Here is a 23,399-nt window from a genome sequence, read left to right on the forward strand (position 1 = left end):
GGTGGATATTGGACAGTTTTAGTGATATTTCTTTTAATTCTATGGTTTTTGAAGTCACAGTGGGACCGTCGGCAGTTTCCACCTGGACCAATGCCGTTCCCTATCCTGGGGACTCTCTGGTGTTTTGGCTTCTGTTGGCAACAAAACACTCTCTCGAAGGTATATTTTCCACATCGTTTTAATGTGCCAAATTATTTATGATGCAATGGCCAGAAGCCTGAACTGGGATTTGAAAGATTTAGAAACTCCTTAGGGAACCTTCAGCTAGCCATTTGTTTGAATTTTGTGTTTATGAGATTTCAACAAAGGTCTTCAAAGGCTATATGTAGCTGCTGAAACTTCTCAGTTTTTGAGAAGTTTGCCTATGGCTCCAAGAGACAGAAAGTGACCTTTTCCATTCCCTGTTGTACAGGACTATAGCTTATGTCACAGGCTGAGAAGAAGGGTGCATCTACACTGTAGAAGCAATGCTGTTTGACACCACTTTAACTGCCATGTCTCAATGCTTTGGAATCCCAAGAGTTGTAATTTTACTAAGTCTTTCAACTTCTGTGACAAAGAGTGCTGGTGCCTCACCAAACTGCAAATCCCAGAATTCTGCATCATTGAGCCATGAAAGTTAAACTGTGTCAACCCTCATTCATTCTAAAGTGTAAAGGCACCCAAAGTTTCAGCAAGCACTATTGCAAATTGTGCAGTCCCCAAGTTATGAACAAGATAAGGTCTATGATTCTATGATTCTATGTAGGTTTGTCTTTGTTGAATTTGTCTGCTACTTAGAAGTGGTATTTTTTTTACATGTGATGCCAGCCAAATATATACAAGCTTTGGGTAACATAGTGAAGGGTTAACACCCCTGTGGCATTTCCTTTACTGTCTGTGCCCCATTCAGAAAATTTCACCTCAAATTCTGTTCCTATGAGAATTGGATTTTGAATATTTTGGCTTGTTGTGTAAACAAGGATTGGTGATAAAACTTCAGTGGAGACCCCCTTTCCCATGACCACTCTTTTAGGAGTGAATTTCCCTTCCAAGGGGTAAATTTCTCTCACTTTCTGTTGTCTCACAGACTTTCTTAATTGTGAATTATCTGAAATTTAGATCATCGTAACTCAGGGGCTGCCTGTATTCATGTTTTGCTCATGTCAACTGGCTTTCATCCTTGTATCCAAAACTGTGCTTTTTGAAATCAACATGCAGTTGTCCAAGGTGTATGGGAAAGTCTTCACCATCTGGGTTGGACCCATGCCCATTGTTGTAGTGAATGGGTTCCACGCCGTGAAGCAAGTTCTCATAAATCAGGCTGAAGAAACTAACTGGCGAGTGGTGACACCTTTTATCAGAGACTCAATGAAAGGGAAAGGTAAGCCTACTGTGATTGTTTTCTCCCAACATCTTACCCAACTGTAATAGCAGTGCAAACAGTGGTGGTTTGCCTCTTTCAAGATAATGGACGAGTGAATCCACTCTGAGTTCCATGCCAATCTTTAAGGGAGCTGCCCAAAGTATTGAATGAGGCCCTGAACTTTGGATAGGTCACAAAGTGTTTGCATTAAAACTTGAAATAGAAAGCAATATATGTGAAAGGGATCTCGGAGTCTGAGACCACAATCTGAACATGAGTCCACACTGTGATGCAGCAACATAAAAAAGCCCATGGGATTTAATGGGCCCGGGCTGTGGCGCAGGCGGGAGAGCAAGCCAGCTGCAATTAACTGCAATGAATCACTCTGACCAGGAGGTCATGAGTTCGAGGCCCGCTCGGAGCCTATGTTTGTTTGTCTTTGTTCTATGTTAAAAGGCATTGAATGTTTGCCTATATGTGTAATGTGATCCGCCCTGAGTCCCCTTCGGGGTGAGAAGGGCGGAATATAAATGCTGTAAATAAATAAATAATGGCAATTAATTCCCAAAAAGCAGTAGAAAGGGTGCTATGAAATAGCAGTAGTCCCAAATACAAAGAGCAATACTCCAAGATAGCAAGGTACAAGCAATCCATGAAGTCAAGAGCATAGGTATAAATCCATAAATTCATAAGCATGAAACAGGAACATAGGCATTAATCCATCAAGTATGAACACAGGAACTTTTCCAAGACAAAACTATTTCAGGAATATAGGCAACTTGATAGCTAAATATGAACTTGATTTCAATGCAATGTTGTCTGCTCTGAAGAGACTAGGAAACCATCACTTAATTTAAGTCCGTTAAACTTGAACATGCCCATCTGTATTTTAGAATGTGTTTTATGAATGTCCGATGTAAGTTAATAATTTTTAACTATTTTATAGTGTATTGTACAATTTTTATATATGTGTTTTATTGTAAGCCGCCCTGAGTCCCCTGTTGGGTGAGAAGGGCAAGATATAAATATTGTAATAAATAAATAAATTGTAATAAATACATTTACAATTCATCAACAGGAATATAATGTCCAGATCAGGGGAAGAAATAGCACTTTGGCTGGGATTCACCTGGATTACTGTGTCTAGTGCTAGGCAACACAATTCAAGAAGGATATTGATAAGCTGGAATATGTCCAGAACAGGTAACCAAAAATAATCAAAGATCTGGAAGCCATGGATCCCTCTGAGGAGCAACTTAGGGATCTGGGTATAATTAGCCTGGAGAAAAAAAGATTGAATAGAATATGATAGCCATCAAATATTTAAAAGGCTGTCATATTGAGGAGGGAACAAGTTTGTTTTCTGATGCTCAAGAGATTAGGACACAATGGAGCACTGGATTTGAACTGCAAGATGCCAAGAGCTATTTGACAGTGGAAATACGCATCCTCCAAGTTTTGTGGAGTCTCCATCTCTGCAGGTTTTTAAGGAGAGTCTGGATGGTCATTCATCAGGAGTGCTTTGATTGTGTGTTCCTACATGGCAGAACGTGGTTGGACTAGATGGCTATTATAGTCTCTTCCAAGGGCCATCCAGGGCCTCTTCCAACATTTTTTCAGTGAAAAAAGATCCCATCTAAACATCCAGATGAATCTCCTGACGGTAAGACATATTATTGCCCTGGAGGATTAGCAAATCTTCTTCCCTGGAGATTTTAACGCAGAATTTATCCAACTACCAGGATGCCTTTGGGGTCTCTTCGATGAAGGTGACCAGTACAATTTCTGCTTAGTTCAGACTCTGGCCCAGAAAGGAAGTCTTTCTTTTCTCACACACCAACCATCTATAAATATTACATCACTGATTCAAGGTGGAAGGGAAGATTCTCCCATGGTGCCCATAGCAGTATTGCATGTGCAGTTACCTAGGAACAAATTTCACCTTTGTCAGGTCTCTCAGCCTCAGAGGAAAGCAAAGGCAAACCTCCTCTGAACAGTGTGCTGAGAAAACCCGAAAATCAGTTCACCTTAGCATTGCTATTAAGTAGAAAGGCCTTGAAGGCAGTCAACCACACCGAAAGTAGTCCATCAAGTACATAAAACCTCATAGAATCTGTAATGCCTCATGGGCCTTGTAGTCCTGCTTCCAGCGCCACCGTGGCTGATGAAGATGAAAACATGGGGTTTTCGCCGGCTCAGCAAGAGTCGGAATTTTTCCAGATGCCTGATGTTGATGTTTTTGCCCAAGAACCCATCAAAACAGACCTTGAGCAGCTCTCACCCCCTTTTACTAGGAGACAGTTCTATGCTGCGGGAAGGGGAGAGAAGGAGCAGGTTCGGAGGAGTTTGAGACTTGCAGCTAAACAAGACACTGATTAGCCGTGTTCCCCTGGGAAAATCTAGGGAGTCTCACATCTGGAGAGAGCTGTGTTTCGTTTCCTGTTCTCTAGGGAAAGAGAACGCTGGACACCTGCTTTGCAGGAAAACGAGACCCAGTTAAATGTGCCTGGCACGGTAGGTTCCGTGCGGAGTCAACAGAGCAGCTTCAGGAGTGATTTCGTGTTTCCAGCCTAGTGTGGACTTCACAAAGTCCGCAACTCCAGTTCCTTGCCTTGCCTTGTCTAGCCAAGTATTCAAGAAAAATCTTGCCCTGTTTCCAGCCTTGGACCTTGCATCTAGCATCAAGCTTTGTTTCTACCCTTGCTGTGTACTTACTTTGAACCTTGGAAAGAATTTGGACGTTTCCCCACTCTATTGCTTGCAAATAGAGTGTGTTTCGGTTTGGATCTACAACTTTGGACTCTAATATAAAATATTGGACAATATAATTTTGGACTATTTCTGACCTTTCCTGAAAGGTCTTTTATTGGACTATATTTCCTACTTGTTTTTATTATTCTTACATATTTCCTTAATAAAGATATTAGATAGTTATTGGCCTCTGTGTTCGGTTCTTAGTGCTCCGTTGCCCAGGGCGTGACAGAATCATAGAATTAGAAGAGACTACAAGGGCTCTCCAGACCAACCCCAATCTGTGTCCTAATCTCCAGAGCAGCAGAAAACAAGCTTGAGCTTTCCTCAATGTAACATCCTTTCAGATATTTAAATATGGCTTCCATGTCCCTTCTCAACCTTCTTTTCTCTAAGCTAAGCATACCATTCCTCAAAAGGCTTGGTTTCCAAACCTCTGACCATTTTCGTCTCCCTTCTCAGGACACTTCCATCTTGTCCATCACCTTCTTGTATTGTAATGCCCAGAACTTGACATATTCTTATTTCACATGGGTTCTGCAAAAACAGAATAGAGAGAGACCATGACTTCCCTCGATCTCGACACTATCCTATCCTGTTTTACAAAAATGTCTGTGCCCGTAGGTATTCTCTTTTCAAGCGGACCTGCCTGGAAGGAGCAGAGGCGTTTTGCAATGGCCACGCTGCGGTCTTTAGGCCTGGGAAGGAAGTCTTTAGAGCATCGAGTGCAAGAGGAGGCGGGCAAGCTGGTGGAGATTTTTTCAAGCAAGGAAGGTAAGGAAGATCATACTTTCTAAGGTTGCAATGCTATGATCCAAATAATACCACCAGTTCCTTTCTGTGGAGAGAGTGTTCTGCCTGTGGAGAGGATAGAACTAGACTTGCAATATCTCTTTTTGTAGATGCACAAAGCATATGCCACTGCTGAAAGTGGAGTTACACTGACAGCAATGGCAAAATGAGAAGGTCAGTGTGATGGGAGGGCATTTTAGTTCATTCTAATCCAAGGACCTCCTTTTCTCCACATTTGCCCGCAATGTATGGACGAGAGACTATACCAACCCAGGTTGTTGTTTTTTTTCCGTGTCAGGAGCAACCGGAGTTGCTTCTGGAGTGAGAGAATTGGCCGTCTGCAAGGACGTTACCCAGGGGACGTCCGGATGTTTTGATGTTTTTACCGTCCTTGTGGGAGGCTTCTCTCATGTCCCCGCATGGAGCTGGAGCTGATAGAGGGAGCTCATCCGAGCTCTCCCCGGGTGGGATTCGAACCTGGCAGCCTTCAGGTCAGCAACCCAACCTTCAAGTCACAAGGCTTTTATCCCCTAGGCCACCAGAGGCTCCAACCAACCCAGGTGTAGATGTTCCAGTTTAACTTCTATGTCGTCCATTTCTCAAGGTCTTTGGGTGTTTCCTGTGCTAGAGCTTCTTCTTCCTGAAATTCAGTTGGATTAATCTTCCATAGGTTTAAAACAAGCTACAGATATGGCAGTCTTTGTCCCAATTGTCATCTTGTTATTTTTGTTGTTCTTTGCCATCAGGTCACCTTTGATTTATGGCAATCCTATGAATGCGAGACTTCCAAGAGCCCTAAGCATAAACTGCTCTGTTCATGGCATTCAAAAATTAATTTGCACCTTCTTAGACTGAATCATAACCACCTGCAACATTTATATTTGTTTCCCTACTGCCTTACAAAGTAGATAATCTGGATTTTATATGGCAGTGTAGATGGGGCCTCAGTCAGCCAGAACTCAAGCAACCAGCAAAAGAAGAAATAATACTTTATTGCATTCTTCATTCACAAAGCTGTTTTATAATACAATAAAACTGTGTTACAATGTGTAAAGTGTGTCTTCATTTGTCTTAATTTTCTTTTAATTGTTTTTTTAAAATAGTTTTTATTGAGAGAAAAGATTTTGAATACATAAAAAGTGGGGGAACAATGCATATTATAGAAAAGTAGGAAAGAGGGAAGAAAAAAAGTATATATAGAAAAAGAGAGAGACAATATATATACATAAAAACGGGGGGAACAATAAATGTATAGGAAAGTAGGAAAAGCAGCCAAAAAATAAAAAATAAAAAATGAGGTTGGAGAGATGGTATTTGGTGGCTTCCGTTCTTACTCCTCCTGTAAAACAATAGTTTAGCACAGCCAATGTAAAAACTAAGTATAAGTTCTTTCCCACTCGTATCTTTAGTATTTCTTAAGATAATTTTCTAAAGGTGACCAGTCTGTCTTCTTCAATCCACTACCATTATTCTCTTTTAATAAAAATATTAATTTATCCATATCTTTTATTTCCATTATTTTAATAATCCAGTCATCCCTTTCAGGAATAGTATCCAGCTTCCAACTTCTGGCGAAAACTATTCTCGCCGCTGTTGTTAAAAAAAGTAAACAATTTGTCCAAATTTCGATCTGCAAATAGTCCTAAATTGAACATACCCAGAAGGTAGTATTCCAGTTTCATTGGAAAAGATTTTTAAAGAATGTTTTGACATTCGGCATGGATGTTTTTCCAAAAATCTGATTTTTTTTACATGTTCACCATAAATGGAAGAATGTACCTTCATTTGCCTTGCATTTCCAACATTTATTGTCCATGTTCTGGTACATTCTTCCAAGTTTTGCTGGTGTCATATACCAGCGGTGCATTATTTTCAAATAATTTTCTTTTAAATCTGATGTGTATGTATACTTTAGTTTCCTCATCCAAATTTCTCTTAATTGTTAATATCGAGTCAATAGAGAGTTTATGGTATGGTACAGTCTGGAGGAGTAATAATAATAATAATAATAATAATAATAATAATAATAATAATAATAATATACTTTATTTATATTCCGCTCTACCTTCCCAAGGGGACTCAGGGCGGATTACAGAACACACATATGGCAAGCATTCAATGCCGTTATGCAATTAACAATGACAGACAATCAGACCTGTAGCGAGGGGGCGGTTTTAGGGGTTCAAACCCCCCCCCCCGAAATTTTTCAGGTTATAAAAAAAACCTGGTTTACTTATGAATTTTAACTGGTTAACCAAATCCCCATGCTAAGTCTATGAGACGCAAAACATTTAAGAGTCCCTCCAGGCACTATTTCAAGCAGATATTGACAGGTTTGTAGCGGGGAGAGGTGTGTGCTAGGGGTTCAACCCCCCCCCCCCCTGAAATTTTCAAAACCCCTCCCGATTTTTTTTTCTGGCTACGGCCCTGCAGACAATACACAAACAGAGGTAAAGGCATTTTCCATTTTATTTCCGGCATCTTGGAGACTCTGGCCATTGGGGTGGTGGTGGTGGTGGTGGAGTGCTGTTGCTCCATCTTCTATGCCGAGGAGCTTTTTGTAGTCTCGTCCTCCCGATTGATGTCCTTAAGGGAGCCTTTTATTACCTCCCCGCTAAAAGTGGTACCTATTTATCTACCCTCATGTCTGCTTTTGATCTGCTAGGTAGGCAGGTGTGCCGGGGCTGACGGCAGGAGCTCACCACGACTCGGGCTCGAATTGCTGACTTTTCAATCAGCAGAATTTTCTGCAGCACAGCGGTTTAGCTTGCTAAGCCTGGCCACTAAGTTCAGTTATAGTATTAATTAGGCCTATTTTTATTAGTAACTCTCAAGTGACCAGAAACTATATTTATCTGGCATCTACTAATCCTTATGGGTGCTGGTTAATTGAGATTCCACTCTACCTATGTATTTAATCAACAGGATTGTAGACACAAAGGAATAATGTCCTTACATTGGGAGAGGGAGATGGATAATTATCCAAATGCATTATACGGATTTCTTCTTCTCATTAGAGCTTTAGCGCACCCAGACTATTAATTGTGACATTTAGTACCTGTGTTGTTTTCAAGGGAAGGCTTTTGACCCGTCTTTGCCCCTGTTCCACTCCATCTCCAACGTGATCTCCAGCGTGGTTTTTGGACACTATTTCTCCATTCATGATGAAACCTTTTGCAAGCTGATAGAATGCATTGAGTATATGGCACAGTTTTTCCTCTCCACGTTTCACTTGGTGAGTCATTTTGCAATTTTTTTTATAATCATGGTACTCTTCTAAGTACTATACTTCCAGTAGAGCTTTCTTTCTAACTTTAATACTTACAGCCTTTAATACTTACAGCTGGGAAAGTGTTTATTATGACTGATACACAATGGCATTGATGCACATCAATGCACATCAGTCCCCTTTTGCATTGACTCCTTTATGCATCAGGACTCTGACTAGGCAATGTTGATACCCATTGGGGTACTCTTGTTGCTGTCCTATCACAGTCTTCGTAATTCATTGACAGAGTTTCTTATTTCCTTTGCTACGTAATTAAATATATGTAAAGTTAGATAGTGTAGACCAGGGGTCCCCAAACTAAGGCCCGGGGGCCAGATGCGGCCCATTGAAGCTATTTATCCGGCCCCCACTGCACAAGGGCAGAAGGGGGTTGGACCAAATGACCCAAGGGGCCTCTTCTTCTCTTACAACCATTATTATTATTATTATTATTATTATTATTATTATTATTATTATTATTATTATTATTAAACAACATTGAGGCTGGGTGGCCATCTGTCAGGGATGCTTTACTTGTGCTTTTGGTGCACAAAGGCAGAAGGAGTTGGATTAAATGGCCCAAGGGGTCTCTTCCAACCCTCTTTATTATTATTATTATTATTATTATTATTATTATTATTATTATTATTATTATTATTAACAGGAGCCTCCGGTGGCCAAGGGGATAAAAGCCTCGTGACTTGAAGGTTGGGTTGCTGACCTGAAAGCTGCCAGGTTCGAATCCCACCCGGGGAGAGCGCGGATGAGCTCCCTCTTTCAGTTCCAGCTCCATGCGGGGACATTAGAGAAGCCTCCCACAAGGATGGTAAAACATCAAAACATCCGGGTGTCCCCTGGGCAACGTCCTTGCAGACGGCCAATTCTCTCACTCCAGAAGCAACTCCGGTTGCTCCTGACACGAAAAAAAAAATATTATTAACATTGAGGCTGGGTGGCCATCTGTCAGGGGTGCTTTGCTTGTGCTTTTGGCGCACAAAGGCAGAAGGGGATTGGACTCAGTGGCCCAAAGGGTCTCTTCCAACCCTCTTTATTATTGTTGTTGTTGTTGTTGTTATTAATTATTATTGCTTGGTGGCCAACTATAGTCCGGCCCTCCAACAGTCTGAAAGATCATGAACCGGCCTCCTGTTTAAAACATTTGGGGACCCCTGGTGTAGACCATGTTACAATGGAAAGTGTGTCCCATGAGATGCAGCTTAGGAAGCTGGGTATATTTAACCTGGAGAAGAAAAGGCTAAGAGATGAAATGATGAATCAAGGGTGTTTTCTGCTGCTACAGAAAACAATACAAAGGCCATATACAATCTAGATTATCTGCTTTGAACCAGATTATGTCAGTGTAGACTCCGATAATCCAGTTTAAAGCAGATAATGTAGATTATATGGCAGTATAGAAGGGGTCACAGAGCAATGCATTCAAACTACAACAAAAGAAATTCCACCTAAATATTAAAAAGAAATTTCTGAGGGTAAGAGCTATTCATCAGTGGAAAACATTGCTGTAGGGTGTCATAAAGTCGGGCTTGGGCTGTGGCGCAGGCTGGAGAGCAGCTGCAATGAATCACTGCAATGAATCACTCTGACCAGGAGGTCATGAGTTTGAGGCCCGCTCGGAGCCTATGTTTGTCTGTCTTTGTTCTATGTTAAAAGGCATTGAATGTTTGCCTATATGTGTAATGTGATCCGCCCTGAGTCCCCTTCGGGGTGAGAAGGGCAGAATATAAATGCTGTAAATAAATAAATAAATAATAAAGTCTCCTTCTTTGGAAATGTTTCCGAAGTTGGATGGTCATTTGTTGGGAATGTTTGATTATGTATTCCTGAGTGACAAGGATTTTTCCAACACTAGAACCACTCTATATTATTTATTTATTTATTATTTACAGTATTTATATTCCGCCCTTCTCACCCCAAAGGGGACTCAGGGCAGATCACATTATGTACATACAGGGCAAACATTCAATGACCATAAACACATTGAACCGAGACAGAGACAGACAGACACAGAGGCAATTTAACCTTCTCCTGAGGGGATGTTGGATTCTGGCCACAGGGGGGAGCAGCTACTTCATCATCCACTCTGATGGCACTTCCTCATTCCAATGTCATAAATTAGTTAAACTTGCCTCCCCACTTTTTTGTAAGTGATACCTTATTTCCTACTTGATAGATGCAACTATATTTCGGGTTGCTAGGTCAGCAACGAGCTGGGGCTATTTTTTATTTTTAATTGACGGGTCCTCACCTCACCACGGGCTGGCCTCGAACTCATGACCTCTTGGTCAGAGTGATTTATTGCAGCAGGCTGCTCTCCAGCCTGCACCACAGCCCGGCCTATATGGCTATAGGGTGGAGCTAGGCACCACATTTTGCTGTTTTGCGGTTCCCTGAATGCATGTTCCTTTGCATTTTGCTGTTATTCATGATAAACTCCTGCAATCTCAACAGGAGATTCTCAACAGTCACCCCTGGCTTCCTTCCACCTTTCTGCCTGGATCTTTTTCCTTGGTGGGGTGATTCACTGCCAAGCCTCAGCGAACGTCAACAACCCACATCAAATACGAAGCAGCATATTTAACCATGTCTCTACAGCTCAGCTGCAATTGCATAGAAAACAGTGTTTGCTCACTGTCTTCTCTTTTTCCGTCTTCTCTGTTTAGTTGTATGAACTTTCCCCATGGCTCATGCGCCATCTCCCAGGACCTCATCAGAAGGCCTTTTCATGCTTGGAGTTTATCCATTTGTTTGGGAGGAATGAAATTCAAAAACACTTGGAGAAGAAGAAACCAGAGGATGAGCCACAGGATTTCATTGACTTCTATTTGGATGAGATTGACAGAGTAAGTGATCATTGTGACTGTCAAGTTGATGGGGAAAACTGTTACTTTTCCTTTTGAATATTCTAAAGCGTGTCATATTAAGGAGGCAGCAAGTTTGTTTTTTTCTGCTCCAGAGACTGTGGGCACATCTAAACTTAGATAGGCATCATCTTAAATCAACCCAGCGGCAACTAAATGCTGTGTGGGGGTGATCCGGTGTAACCAGGGGAAGACTGCCTTAATGCAACTTTCTCTCAGTTAATTTAACCCAGGGCAAAACCCAAATCCTGCACCATGATTTGGGTTCTCTCCAGAGTTAGAGGTATCAACACCGTTGGGCTGATTCCTAATCAGATCTGACCAGCAGCTGTCCAGTGGGTTTAATCCAGCATCTGGGACACCAGAACAAACACACTTTAGATTCAACCTTCAAGAAAAGAGATCCCACTTAAACATTAGGAAGAATTTGTTGGTGGTAAAAACCAGCTGTCAGTTGGAGCATGTTGAAGTTTTCTTCTCTGGAGGTTTTTAATCAGAAGCTGGATGACCATCTCTTTGTATATTTGTGTGTTCCTGCACGGCAAAATGGGATTGGACCAGATGGCCCTTGAGGTCTCCTCCAACACTATGATATGATTCCATGAAAATGAAACAAAACCATGACGGCCATGTCTTCACAGTAGATTAATATCCTTACCTCTTGAAAGTGAGCTTGAGAATAACACAATAGATTCGCTCAGTGAGGTTTGGGGTTCAGTAATGAAGTATGAGTTTTGTATTCGTGTTTGTTGAGTTTAACTATGTGCTTGTGGTTTAGTTGGGTAGGTGTGAGATGGCGGCAGCCATTTAGTGGCTCTCCTCTGAGGCAGTTGCCATGGATATGTGGGCGGAGCCATCTGCCGAGGGGAGGAGAAGTGAAGAGGTTTTTAAAAGTGAAGCCTCGGTCTGTGCTCTGATGAGGCACAGGGAAGATTGATTCCAGGTTGATGGGATCAAGGAGACTCAATTGTTCATTTTGAGTCGGTTTCAAATAAATTTGGTGACTTATTTAATGTAGTCTGTGTCCTGGAAAGGCACAGAGAATCTGGGATAGTATATCACAGGGTTGACTGTGGTATGAAGTCACTGGATAGTCCAAGTTTCAGACTTTGGGAACCAATCCCAGCTGGACTCACAGAGATCCATTGAAGTAACAGTTTAAAAGGAGCAGAGGAAGAAGTTTTAACTACTTAAGTAAAAGAAGTGATACTTTAGAGAGTTTGATTCATCTCATTCTAGTATGTAACTGTTAATAAGAATACCTCTAAGAGAAACATCTTTTGTAACCACCAAGCTTGTGCCTGAATAAACTTGATATTGTTCTTTTTACATCAAAGCCTCTGTGGTCTATAGACTCCCTCAGCACAATTGCACTACCATTTTAACACTGAATAAAGTAAAAGGCTTCCTCTGATCTATTGGGTGGTTGAGCACTTTTATAATCTAAAGGTGTCTCTCCACACAGTGGTGGCTGCATTTCCACTAATCGGTGGCAGTTATCTTTATTATTTGGGACATCTATTTGTTATTAATTGGGTCTTCTATGCTACCCTCTTTTACAAATTGGTGGCAGCGGTGGGATAAAAAGATTCCCCTCTGCCTGAAGGAGCCTTAGACGTTCATAGTCCTTTACAGCCATGTCTTCACAGTAGATTAATATCCTTACCTCTTGAAAGTGAGCTTGAGAATAACACAATAGATTAGCTCAGTGAGGTTTGGGGTTCAGTAATTATTATCTAAATTGTCAACAGAAAAAACAGGATCCTACATCGACATTTGATGAAGACAACTTGGTATATGTTATTTACGATCTCTTCACGGCAGGGACGGACACGGTTGCCACCACCTTGCGCTGGGCACTGCTCTTCATGGTGGTGCATCCAGATGTTCAAGGTAAGCTTTTGGGGAAACAGGAATGGTTACACGCATGTACTTGGAATATTTCATCTTGAATAGATTTCACCCAGCAACATATATTAACCAAAAGAGCAGGAGTTGTTTTTCTAAAAGGTTGTTTTGAAGTGGGAGAGCAGCATGAGCCAATAGTTTCCCATCGTAAGGTTTTTCTCTGTAGGTTTGAAAAGAAACCAGCGCACAAGATATAACTGGGCAGAGAAGTGCAATTGTTTTTCTTTTAGACGTTGTTTACCCCAAGGCAGTACTTGTATTTCATTGCATTATATTGTGTTCTGTTTTATTTATGCCCAGTCTTGTTTAATTGGAAGCCGTGTTGAGTATCCTTCGGGAGTGATAAAGTGGGGTATAAATAAGGAGGAGGAGGAGGAGGAGGAGGAGGAGGAGGAGGAGGAGGAGGAGGAGGAGGAGGAGGAGGAGGAGGAGGAGAAGAAGAGGAAGAAGAAGAGGAAGAAGAAGAAGAAGAAGAAACATGCCCTGGCAGAATATGTAAAGCAAAGTGAAGAACCTGCTTTGATTGAAGTCAAAAATCAGAAACTCCTCAAAGCACAGCAGATAAAAACCAGTACAAGAAAGCCCCACTACAAACTAAAGCTGACAGCTGGCACAACAAAACATTGCATGGAAAGTTCCTTGACAAAATTGAAGGAAAAGCTGATAAGGAGAAGACCTGGCTCTGGCTCACGAATGGGACCCTGAAGCAGGAGACAGAAGGCCTGATCCTTGCAGCCCAGGAGCAAGCCATCAGGACAAAGGCAATTAAGGCCAAGATTGAAAAATCAGCTGATGACCCAAAATGCAGACTGTGCAAGGAAACCGATGAAACCATTGATCATATCCTCAGCTGCTGTAAGAAAATCGCACAGACTACAAACAGAGGCACAACTATGTGGCCCAAATGATCCATTGGAACTTATGCCTCAAGTACCACCTCCCAGCAGCAAAGAACTGGTGGGATCACAAACCTGCAAAAGTATTGGAAAATGAGCATGCAAAGATACTGTGAGACTTCCGAATCCAGACTGACAAAGTTCTGGAACACAACACACCAGACATCACAGTTGTGGAAAAGAAAAAGGTTTGGATAATTGATGTTGCCATCCCAGGTGACAGTCGCATTGATGAAAAACAACAGGAAAAACTCAGCCGCTATCAGGACCTCAAGATTGAACTTCAAAGACTCTGGCAGAAAACAGTGCAGGTGGTCCCGGTGGTGATGGGCACACTGGGTGCTGTGCCAAAAGATCTCAGCCGGCATTTGGAAACAATAGACATTGACAAAATTACGATTTGCCAACTGCAAAAGGCTACCCTGCTGGGATCTGCACGCATCATCCGAAAATACATCACACAGTCCTAGACACTTGGGAAGTGTTCGACTTGTGGTTTTGTGAAACGAAATCCAGCATGACTATCTTGTTTGCTGTGTCATACAACGTCGTTGTGTCAATAATAATATACTTTATTTATATTCCACTCTATCTCCCTGAGGGGACTCAGAGCAGATTACAGGTACATATATGGCAAACATTCAATGCCGTTATACAATTGACAGAGACAGACAGTACATAAACAGAGGCAAGGCTTCCCTCTTTTCATCTCCGGTATCTGGCTGTGCTCATCTCGGCCATGGAGAGTTGCTGTTGTTTCATTTTCCACGCCGAGGAGCCTTTTGTCCATGGATTCCTTTCCTGGTCAGATTTTTGCCAGCATGTTTTCAGGGCACCCACCAAGGCGGTACCCATTTATCTACTTACATTGTTGTTTTCGAACTGCTAGGTGAGCAGAAGCTGGGCTGATGGCAGGAGCTCACCCCGACCCAGACTTGAACTGCCAACTTTCCAGTCGGCAGGATCTTCTATAGCAGGCAATTTAAACTGCTGTGCTTGCCCATTTGCTGGAAGAAATTCCAGTAAACGATTCCTGCAAATTTGTGTTCATGGCAAGAGGGAAGTGCCTTCAGGCTTTGGCAGAGGGGGTGTGTTGATTTCCATACATGCACTGTTCCGTCCCTTAGGACGATGGTTTGCCTTACCTATTGGTCGTTTGTTTGTTTTCCCTCCTTTGCATTTTGTTTCAGCCTCTGGCTGCAAAAGCCCAGGAAAGGTGGCTTGAAGTCTGCAAGAGCTGGCTGCAGTTTTCTTTGCAATGATTGGTCAAAGAGTACAACATCTTAGGACCGCCCTTTTTACCAGGGTCTAGTCTCCATTTTAGAGTTTCATTCTGGCTATAGTCTTCCAACGTGCTGGAGCTGTGCAAGGCTAACTGGGACAAATCATCCTCAAAACCAGGCCAATCTAAGCCTATCCAAATTAGATAAGTATTGAGTTATACTGATCTGGAATAGGAAATCTAGTTAGAGGAGCAGGGTTATTCCATCGCTTCTAGAACTAATCTTTGCTGTAAAGATAGGGAAGGAAAGAGTTTCTCCTTCTAATATAGACAGCGTGATTAGGGTATAGTGGTTTTATAATCACCTTTGCCTTCTGGAACCAGGGATAATTCTGTAACTAAAACCTATGGAAATTTGTTTCATTTTCTGCAACTTTAAGATCTGTGCCAGGTTTACAACCTTGTATGAATAAACATCCTTTTTTGAAGTTCTCCAGACTCAGTCGTTCAATATTTTAGGACAGCTTATAGGGATTTGCAGTTCGCCCGGATAAAGGACGGCACGTTTCAGCTTTATAGTTTTTTTTTATTGTCTGGCGGACGGCACAGTTTTGAGGACGATCAGCGGTTTTCCGCTTCAGCTAGCTTGCACGGCCATAGAGACTTTGATTTTGTGGTCTGTTGCAGTGAAAGCTTGCTGCCAGGCCGAAAGGCAAGTGAGAGAGTGGGGCTCCATTTCTTCAGCCTCTGCAGTATCCTGCTCTTCAGCTTGCGTGTGTGCGCGTAGCCCTGCGGCTGTTTCTGCAATTGCACGGCTGTGCAAAACCCAGCAATCTACCCCGAGCTCCTTCGGTGGCAGGCATCGAGCCGCAGAGCTCCAGCAGTAGGTCCTGGGCTTACACGGAGGTGGTGAGTCCAGAAGCGCTCGGCCGGGACGGTCGCCTGGCGGTGGTGACCTGCCTCATTGTCCTGCGGTGGTGACCTGCCTCATCGTCCTGCGGTGGTGACCTGCATCATCGTCCTGCGGTGGTGACCTGCCTCATCGTCCTGCGGTGGTGACCTGCCTCATCGACCTGCGGTGGTGACCTCCCTTCACAGCGGGGAGGAGGCGTCTTTTCTCTCCTCCTTTCCAAAGCCAGCCTCGGTGCTCCTTCGGCGGCAGGCCTCGAGCCGCAGAGCACGAGGTGCTTGAAAATTTGGCGAAGTCGCCATTTTGGCAGTTTACGTCACTCGGGCAAGGGAGGTATCAAGTGGCAAGTTGCTGTCAGTTGGCATTTTGCAGCTTGCCCACCAAAGTCTGGCGCCAAAGGTCACAATCTTTGTAAAGTATAGTTACTTAGTGATATATATTGCTATGGTTAAGTGCTGTGAATTGTATTATATATTGAATTTGCCTTTATTGTAAATTTACTTGCTATTAAGAATACATAATGTCTATGCAATTTCAAGATGATGCAGATGGTATACCTCCTTCTGAGGCTGAAAGTAGGAATGAAAGGCCCCAAAGGATAAAGCACCCTTCAGCCAAGATGCTAGCCCATCTAATAGATGAAAAGGAGCTCCTCCATGTGAGGTTAGGTTCGGCATGGGAGCGAATTGTAACATTAATGGACAGAATTGAGAGCTTGGGTATTACAAGGGTGCCATCCATATTACAGACAGACCTTGAAGAGACCTTCGGTATTTGGAGGGGTTTGGTGTCTAAGATAGTCCAGGTCCTTGAGTGCATTAACGCCAAGGATTCAGAGTTAGAAATAGTGAGTGTCTTAGCTGACACTAATGAGAAAGAAAATAAGGTGAGGGCAATTCTAGATGCCTTGGAATTTAGTTCTCCATCTGTTAATCTAAGGTCTGGGCCAAAAGGAAATCAGTCTTCCTTATGCAGCCATGAGACCAATCTTTTAAAATCACCTGCTGTGGCACTTAGTCTTAAGTCCAACCGCTCTAGCCAGGTATCTAAACTAAGGGAGTGTGCATCATCTAAACATAGCCACTCTAGCAAGTCTTCTGCTGCTGGGAGTGCCATCTCTTCCCTAGCTGCCTTGCACATTAAGGAGGCTGCACGTCTAGAGCTAAAGAGCAAGGTAGCGGGGGCGGAGGCTGATGCTAAGGCAGCTGATCTCACCCTTCCCTTTAAAGAAGAAGAGCAACGACTGCAAATAGAACAGGCCCGTAGACAAAGCGAAATGCAAATGGAACAGGCCCAAAGGCAAGGTGAAATAGAAATGCTTAGAATAAGGATGGATGCTACTGCCAAAAAGGTAAGGGCTGAGACTTTGGCCAAGGCCCTAATTGAGCCACTCACAGAAGAAAATGTAAGTCAGTTGCCGAAGCAGGACCCTTCTTCCAAGGTGCTTGTGCATCTTAATAGCTTAAACAGCCAGTTTTCGGATGAGGAACAGGAAGACTTCTCTCCTTACCCAGAGCAGGGCCCCAAAGTCACTTTTGAGTTTCCTGCAGAGCAGAGCGTCATAGCGGGGAGCTCACCCTTGCCCGAGCTACCTGTGCCTCCTGCTAAATCCCTAGGTCAGTCAATCAGGGCCTCAAGGCCAAGTGCTAGTTGGCCCTTACAGACAGCTGCACAGGGAGCCACCGATTCGTCAGTGGTCGATGTCATCCCTCCAAGAGGCCAAAGGTTGACGCAAGGTGCACGGTGGGAGTCCACTCCACAACAGCAAACTCCTCAATTGTTCCCTTCGACGCCAGAGTCCCAGCTTGTCTCCATCATCAGAAGCCCCAGAAGAGATCTTAAAGACAAGGGTGTCGAAAAGTTTTCGGACAAGCCTGAGGAATTTCTTCTCTGGAAGGCCACCTTCCAGAGAGCAATCAGAGACTTAAAGTTATTGCCTGAGGAAGAACTGACTCTTCTGGCTGCATGGTTGGGCCCAGCCTCATCCTCACAAGTTAAGAAGATCTACGCAGCCCACGTAGCCGATCCCGACAAAGCCCTGGAAAAGGCCTGGGCCAGGTTGCAGCAGAGGTATGGGGCCAGCACAGAGATTGAAGCATCTCTTATGGACAAGCTCCAAAGGTTCCCAGCTTTGAAACTCAAAGACTTCAAACTCTTGTGGGACCTCAGCGATCTCCTTACGGAATTAGAGTCGGCCAAGGAGAATCCAGAACTACCCGGTTTGAAGTGCCTCGATCAGCACCTGTCCCAGAGGCAGATCTTGACCAAGCTGCCCTTCACTTTGCAAGAACGCTGGGGACAGGAGGTCTTCAACTACAAGGAGGCCCACTCCCAGGCATACCCTCCATTTTCTCATTTGGTCCAGTTCATCACCAGGGCGGCCAGAGAAAGGAATGATCCGCAGACGGGCCTCCCCACCTTATACCAAGGGACCCAGCCAGAGAAGGCACCTAAAGTGGAGAAAAAACCATCCAGAGAGGCCAAAAGACCGGTTAGTGTTAAGGCTGTTGAAACTCAGCACAGGGCCAACGAATCCAAGTCAGAGGTGAAGGAGGTGCTCTGCCCCATTCACCAAAAGCCTCACAGTTTGGCCAACTGCCGGGAATTTGGCAAGAAGCCTTATAAAGAAAGACAACAGATTGTACAGAAGCTGGGCATATGTTTTAGGTGCTGTGGAGCAACTCCTCACTTTGCATCCAACTGCAAAGAGGACATCAAATGCGCAAGGTGTAACAGCCTTAAGCATTGCACCGCGATGCACAACTCTGACGCTGTCTCCCGCGCCAAAGGGGACACGTCTTCCAAAGAAGGGTCATCTACTGAAGCCACCAACATGCAGACCGCGTCACGGATGCAGGAGGATGCTCCATCGGTCGCCTGTACTGAACTATGCTCTGACGTGCACCAGTTCAGAGTCTGCCATCCCATCTGCCTAGCAGATGTATATCCAGCCAGAAGACCTTGGCTTAAAAAGAGACTTTACGTGGCTTTGGATTCACAAAGCGACGCCTCCCTGGCGACTCCAGAGTTTTTCCAACTGTTTGACATAAAAACCCAGACGGTCGACTACACCATGTCCACCTGTGTAGGGAAGAAGAAGTTGCAGGGTCGCATAGCATCCGGCTTTGTTGTCTCCTCTTGTGACCAGAAGAGACTGTTCGAGTTACCAGACCTCATTGAGTGTTCCTCTATTCCCCGGAACAAAAGGCAGATTGTCACCAGAGAAGTCGTGGAAGCCCATCCTCACTTGCGAAAGCTGAAGAACGCCTTACCTGCTTTCTGTCCAGATGTGGACATTGCCCTTCTGCTTGGTGCGGACTGTCCGAACTTGTTCTATGTGAACGACCAAGTTAAGGGACCTCCAGGGGCGCCCATTGCTCAGCTGCTACCACTAGGCTGGACAGTTACAGGCCCAGTGTGCATAAATAGGATGCACCCTCCATCGTCGGTGGGCACTCGTCAAGCGCACGTGCTTCAAGGCAGTCGCCCCACACTAATGCATAGCTGTTTGAGTCATATCTCGGTCTATTGTCAGGGGATAACACCAGAGTATTCTTCCATCTTTGAAGTCTCCGAAAGGGATGAAACTACAGCGCTTTCCAAAGATGAACAGAGGTTTTTAGAGATCATGAACTCTCAAGTTTCCCGGAGTCCCGAGGGAAATTGGATAGCCCCTCTGCCTTTTAAAGCAGAAAAACCCACTTTGCCAAACAACAGGCATGTGACAGAAAAAAGACTCTGGTCACTGAAGAAAATAGGATGGGATCAAGAGCTGTCTCAATCAATAAAAACTGCTTGGTCAAACTGGACTGCCCAAGCTGAAGGCCTGGAAACCATCGCAGTTCCCAGACAATTTGTGCCCTGTAAGGTAATGATAGAACCCACCACAGAACTTCACATCTTCTGTGACGCATCTGAGCGAGCTATTGCAGCTGTGGCATACATGCGACAAAAGGACAGAGATTTTTGTCACGCAGGATTCATCATGGCAAAGGCTAAAATAGCTCCTATGGGAACTTCAATACCCCGGCTGGAATTGTGTGCAGCAGTTCTTGCTGTCCAGCTCTGGCGCATCATCCAGCAAGAGATAGGAGACTTGTTTCAAGATGTCCATTTCCACACGGACAGTACAGTTGTGCTTGGTTACATCAACAACACAACCAAAAGATTCAAGGTGTATGTGGCTAATAGAATCAACAACATTCTATCCAGTTCTACGCCTAGCCAGTGGCACCACGTCGCCACCAGCAACAACCCAGCTGACATCGCTTCCAGAGGAGCTTCAACTCAACGAGTGTTAAGTTCAAGTTGGCTGACAGGCCCCAGATGCTTGACCGAAGTCAATTTTCCATCAGCCTTTTCTCCCACCGATATTACAGAATTGCCCGAGTCCGTTCCAGAGGTGAAAGTTTGCAAGATGACCACAGAAATCAAGATGGGCCAAAGATCTTGCCTGGAACCACACCGTTTTGAACGTTTTTCGGAGTGGCACAGTCTTCTTAGAGCAGTTGCTAGGCTTATACATCGTTTAGCTTGCAAAGATAGTGAGCCTTTACAGGTCCAGGATATGATAAAGGCTAAGAGCGTCATATTCAAGTCAGTGCAGAGATCTGTTTTCAAGCAGGAAATAGCTAGGCTAGAGCAAGGGCTCAACATCCCTAATCAAAGTCTTCTAAATGAGTTAAACCCATTTCTAGACAAGGAGGGTATTTTGAGAGTTGGAGGAAGGTTGGCCAAGGCTAAACTCAAGGTGTTTGGCCCTTGGGAAATTGTTACCAGAAAAACCAGGGGTGGTGTTGTAAATAATAAAAGATGGGCGGTTTTGTTTACTTGTTTGTCAAAACGAACTGTCTATATTGAGGATGTAGAGGGAATGGACACTTCATCATTCATAAATGCCTTGAAAAAGTTTATAGCCCTCAGAGGGCCAATTAAGTCAATTTGGTCGGACTGTGGCACCAATTTTGCATGTGCAGACCTTAGCCAACCACTTCAGGAAGAGGTGGAAGGCCGAATACTTAAGCCAGCTTCCAACCAGAAGACTCTGGCAAACCCCAAAGGACAATGTCAAGGTGGGAAACCTTGTGTTGCTAAAGGACAAAGACTTGCCCCGCTATGCCCGGCCTATGGGCATTATACTAGTAAAGACCTTTCCTTGCCCTGACGGTAAGGTTAGAAAAGTTCAGGTAAAGACTCATAGTAAGGACAAAACGTCTGTCCTAGACAGACCAACCAGCAATCTTGTGTTGCTTGTCCAAAGTGTGTAAGTTTTATACTGTTTTATTGTTGTGTATACAAAGGTGTTTGTATGTTTTTGAGTGGTAAATTCCCACATCCTGGGAATTTAAGCGGGGAGTGTTCCGTCCCCCAGGACGATAGTTTGCCTTACCTATTGGTCGTTTGTTTGTTTTCCCTCCTTTGCATTTTGTTTCAGCCTCTGGCTGCAAAAGCCCAGGAAAGGTGGCTTGAAGTCTGCAAGAGCTGGCTGCAGTTTTCTTTGCAATGATTGGTCAAAGAGTACAACATCTTAGGACCGCCCTTTTTACCAGGGTCTAGTCTCCATTTTAGAGTTTCATTCTGGCTATAGTCTTCCAACGTGCTGGAGCTGTGCAAGGCTAACTGGGACAAATCATCCTCAAAACCAGGCCAATCTAAGCCTATCCAAATTAGATAAGTATTGAGTTATACTGATCTGGAATAGGAAATCTAGTTAGAGGAGCAGGGTTATTCCATCGCTTCTAGAACTAATCTTTGCTGTAAAGATAGGGAAGGAAAGAGTTTCTCCTTCTAATATAGACAGCGTGATTAGGGTATAGTGGTTTTATAATCACCTTTGCCTTCTGGAACCAGGGATAATTCTGTAACTAAAACCTATGGAAATTTGTTTCATTTTCTGCAACTTTAAGATCTGTGCCAGGTTTACAACCTTGTATGAATAAACATCCTTTTTTGAAGTTCTCCAGACTCAGTCGTTCAATATTTTAGGACAGCTTATAGGGATTTGCAGTTCGCCCGGATAAAGGACGGCACGTTTCAGCTTTATAGTTTTTTTTTATTGTCTGGCGGACGGCACATGCACAATACAGTACTTTGTTGATTCCGTAATAACACTGTCCCACTTCTGTACTTCCTTAGAGAAAATTCAGGAGGAGATTGACACTGTTCTGACACCTTTCCAACGAATCTTCTATGAGGACCGGAAGAACATGCCCTACACAAACGCAGTCATTCATGAAATCCAGCGCTTCAAATTCGTCCTCTTAGTTGGAACTTTCAGACTATGTGCAAAAGATGCTGCTGTACTTGGGTTTCCAATTAAAAAGGTAGAGAGCATGAACAATACACCTACTTACATCTATATAGATGCATATTTAAACACATCTATTTTATTAAATGACATATTGCTCTTATATAACAAGCCCCCCCAAATGGTACTGAAAACTATACATGATTGGATGGAATGGACGAGATGGCTAATTATATCACTCCTCGGTTTATATTCACAATGTAATCGATCCTCATTTCCAGACTTTTTGCCATTTTTGTTGTATTCCTCTGGATGTGATCAAGCTTGTTACAGAAATGATGAAACTAAAAAAGAGATAATATATACATCCTTTTTCAGGGCACAGTCATTGCACCTGATATTGCTTCTGCGTTGTATGACCCCGAACAGTGGGAGACACCCCATCAGTTCAACCCGAATCACTTCTTGGACAAGGATGGGAAATTCTTCACCAGAGATGCCTTCATTCCCTTTTCAATAGGTAAATTTAATTCAGAGTTTGCTACAGAGAGTGGAAGGAAGGTCAATCAGTGTCAACAATATTGGACTTTAGAAAGAGACAGTAAATGCTGGAGTCAATATCTAGCAGTTCCCTGATGTTGTTATTGTTGTTGTTGTTATTGGATCCACAACAAATTAGTACACAGCAAATAAGATCACCATGCTGGTTTTTGTACTGGATCACACACAGATACTTCCCAAGTGTCTAGGACTTTGTGATGTATCGGCGGATAATGTGTGCCTATCTGAATAGGGTGGCCTTTTGCAGCTGACAGATGGTAATTTTGTCAGCGCAAATTATTTTCAAGTACAGGCCAAGGTTTTAGGCACTACGCCCAGTGTGTCGACCACCACCGGGACCACCTTGACTGGTCTGTGCCAGAGTCTTTGCAGTTCGATCTTTAAATCCTCATATCATGTCAGCTTTTCCACCTGGGATTGCAACATCGACGAGCTATTCTAATTATTATTATTTTATTATATGACACAGCAAACAAGATAGATATGCTGGATTTCGTTTCACAAAATCACAAGTCGAACACTTCCCAAGCGTCTAGGACTGTGTGATGTATTTTCGGATGATGCGTGCAGATCCCAGTAGGGTGGCCTTTTGCAGTTGGCAGATCATAATTTTGTCAATG

The 23,399-nt window shown here is 43.5% G+C and overlaps 1 protein-coding gene across 1 annotated transcript; it reads left to right on the forward strand.

The window, feature by feature from the left end:
- LOC100565196 (cytochrome P450 2J2) lies at positions 1-22,854 on the forward strand. Its single transcript, XM_016996305.2, has 8 exons — positions 1-159; positions 1,201-1,363; positions 4,721-4,870; positions 7,963-8,123; positions 10,838-11,017; positions 12,787-12,928; positions 22,107-22,294; positions 22,597-22,854. Exons 1-8 carry the CDS (start codon positions 91-93, stop codon positions 22,852-22,854), a joined length of 1,311 nt encoding a protein of 436 aa, XP_016851794.2. The 5' UTR covers positions 1-90.
- Positions 22,855-23,399: the final 545 nt, after the last annotated feature.

This window comes from Anolis carolinensis, chromosome 3, assembly GCF_035594765.1.
Source record: "Anolis carolinensis isolate JA03-04 chromosome 3, rAnoCar3.1.pri, whole genome shotgun sequence".
Lineage (NCBI taxonomy): Eukaryota > Metazoa > Chordata > Lepidosauria > Squamata > Dactyloidae > Anolis > Anolis carolinensis.

Coding starts and splice junctions, on each gene's coding strand:
- LOC100565196 (XM_016996305.2), top strand. CDS start 91: ATGCCGTTCCCTATCCTGGGGACTCTCTGGTGTTTTGGCTTCTGTTGG. Junction 160..1,200: donor AACAAAACACTCTCTCGAAG/GTATATTTTCCA, acceptor ATCAACATGCAG/TTGTCCAAGGTGTATGGGAA. Junction 4,871..7,962: donor GATTTTTTCAAGCAAGGAAG/GTAAGGAAGATC, acceptor GTTGTTTTCAAG/GGAAGGCTTTTGACCCGTCT.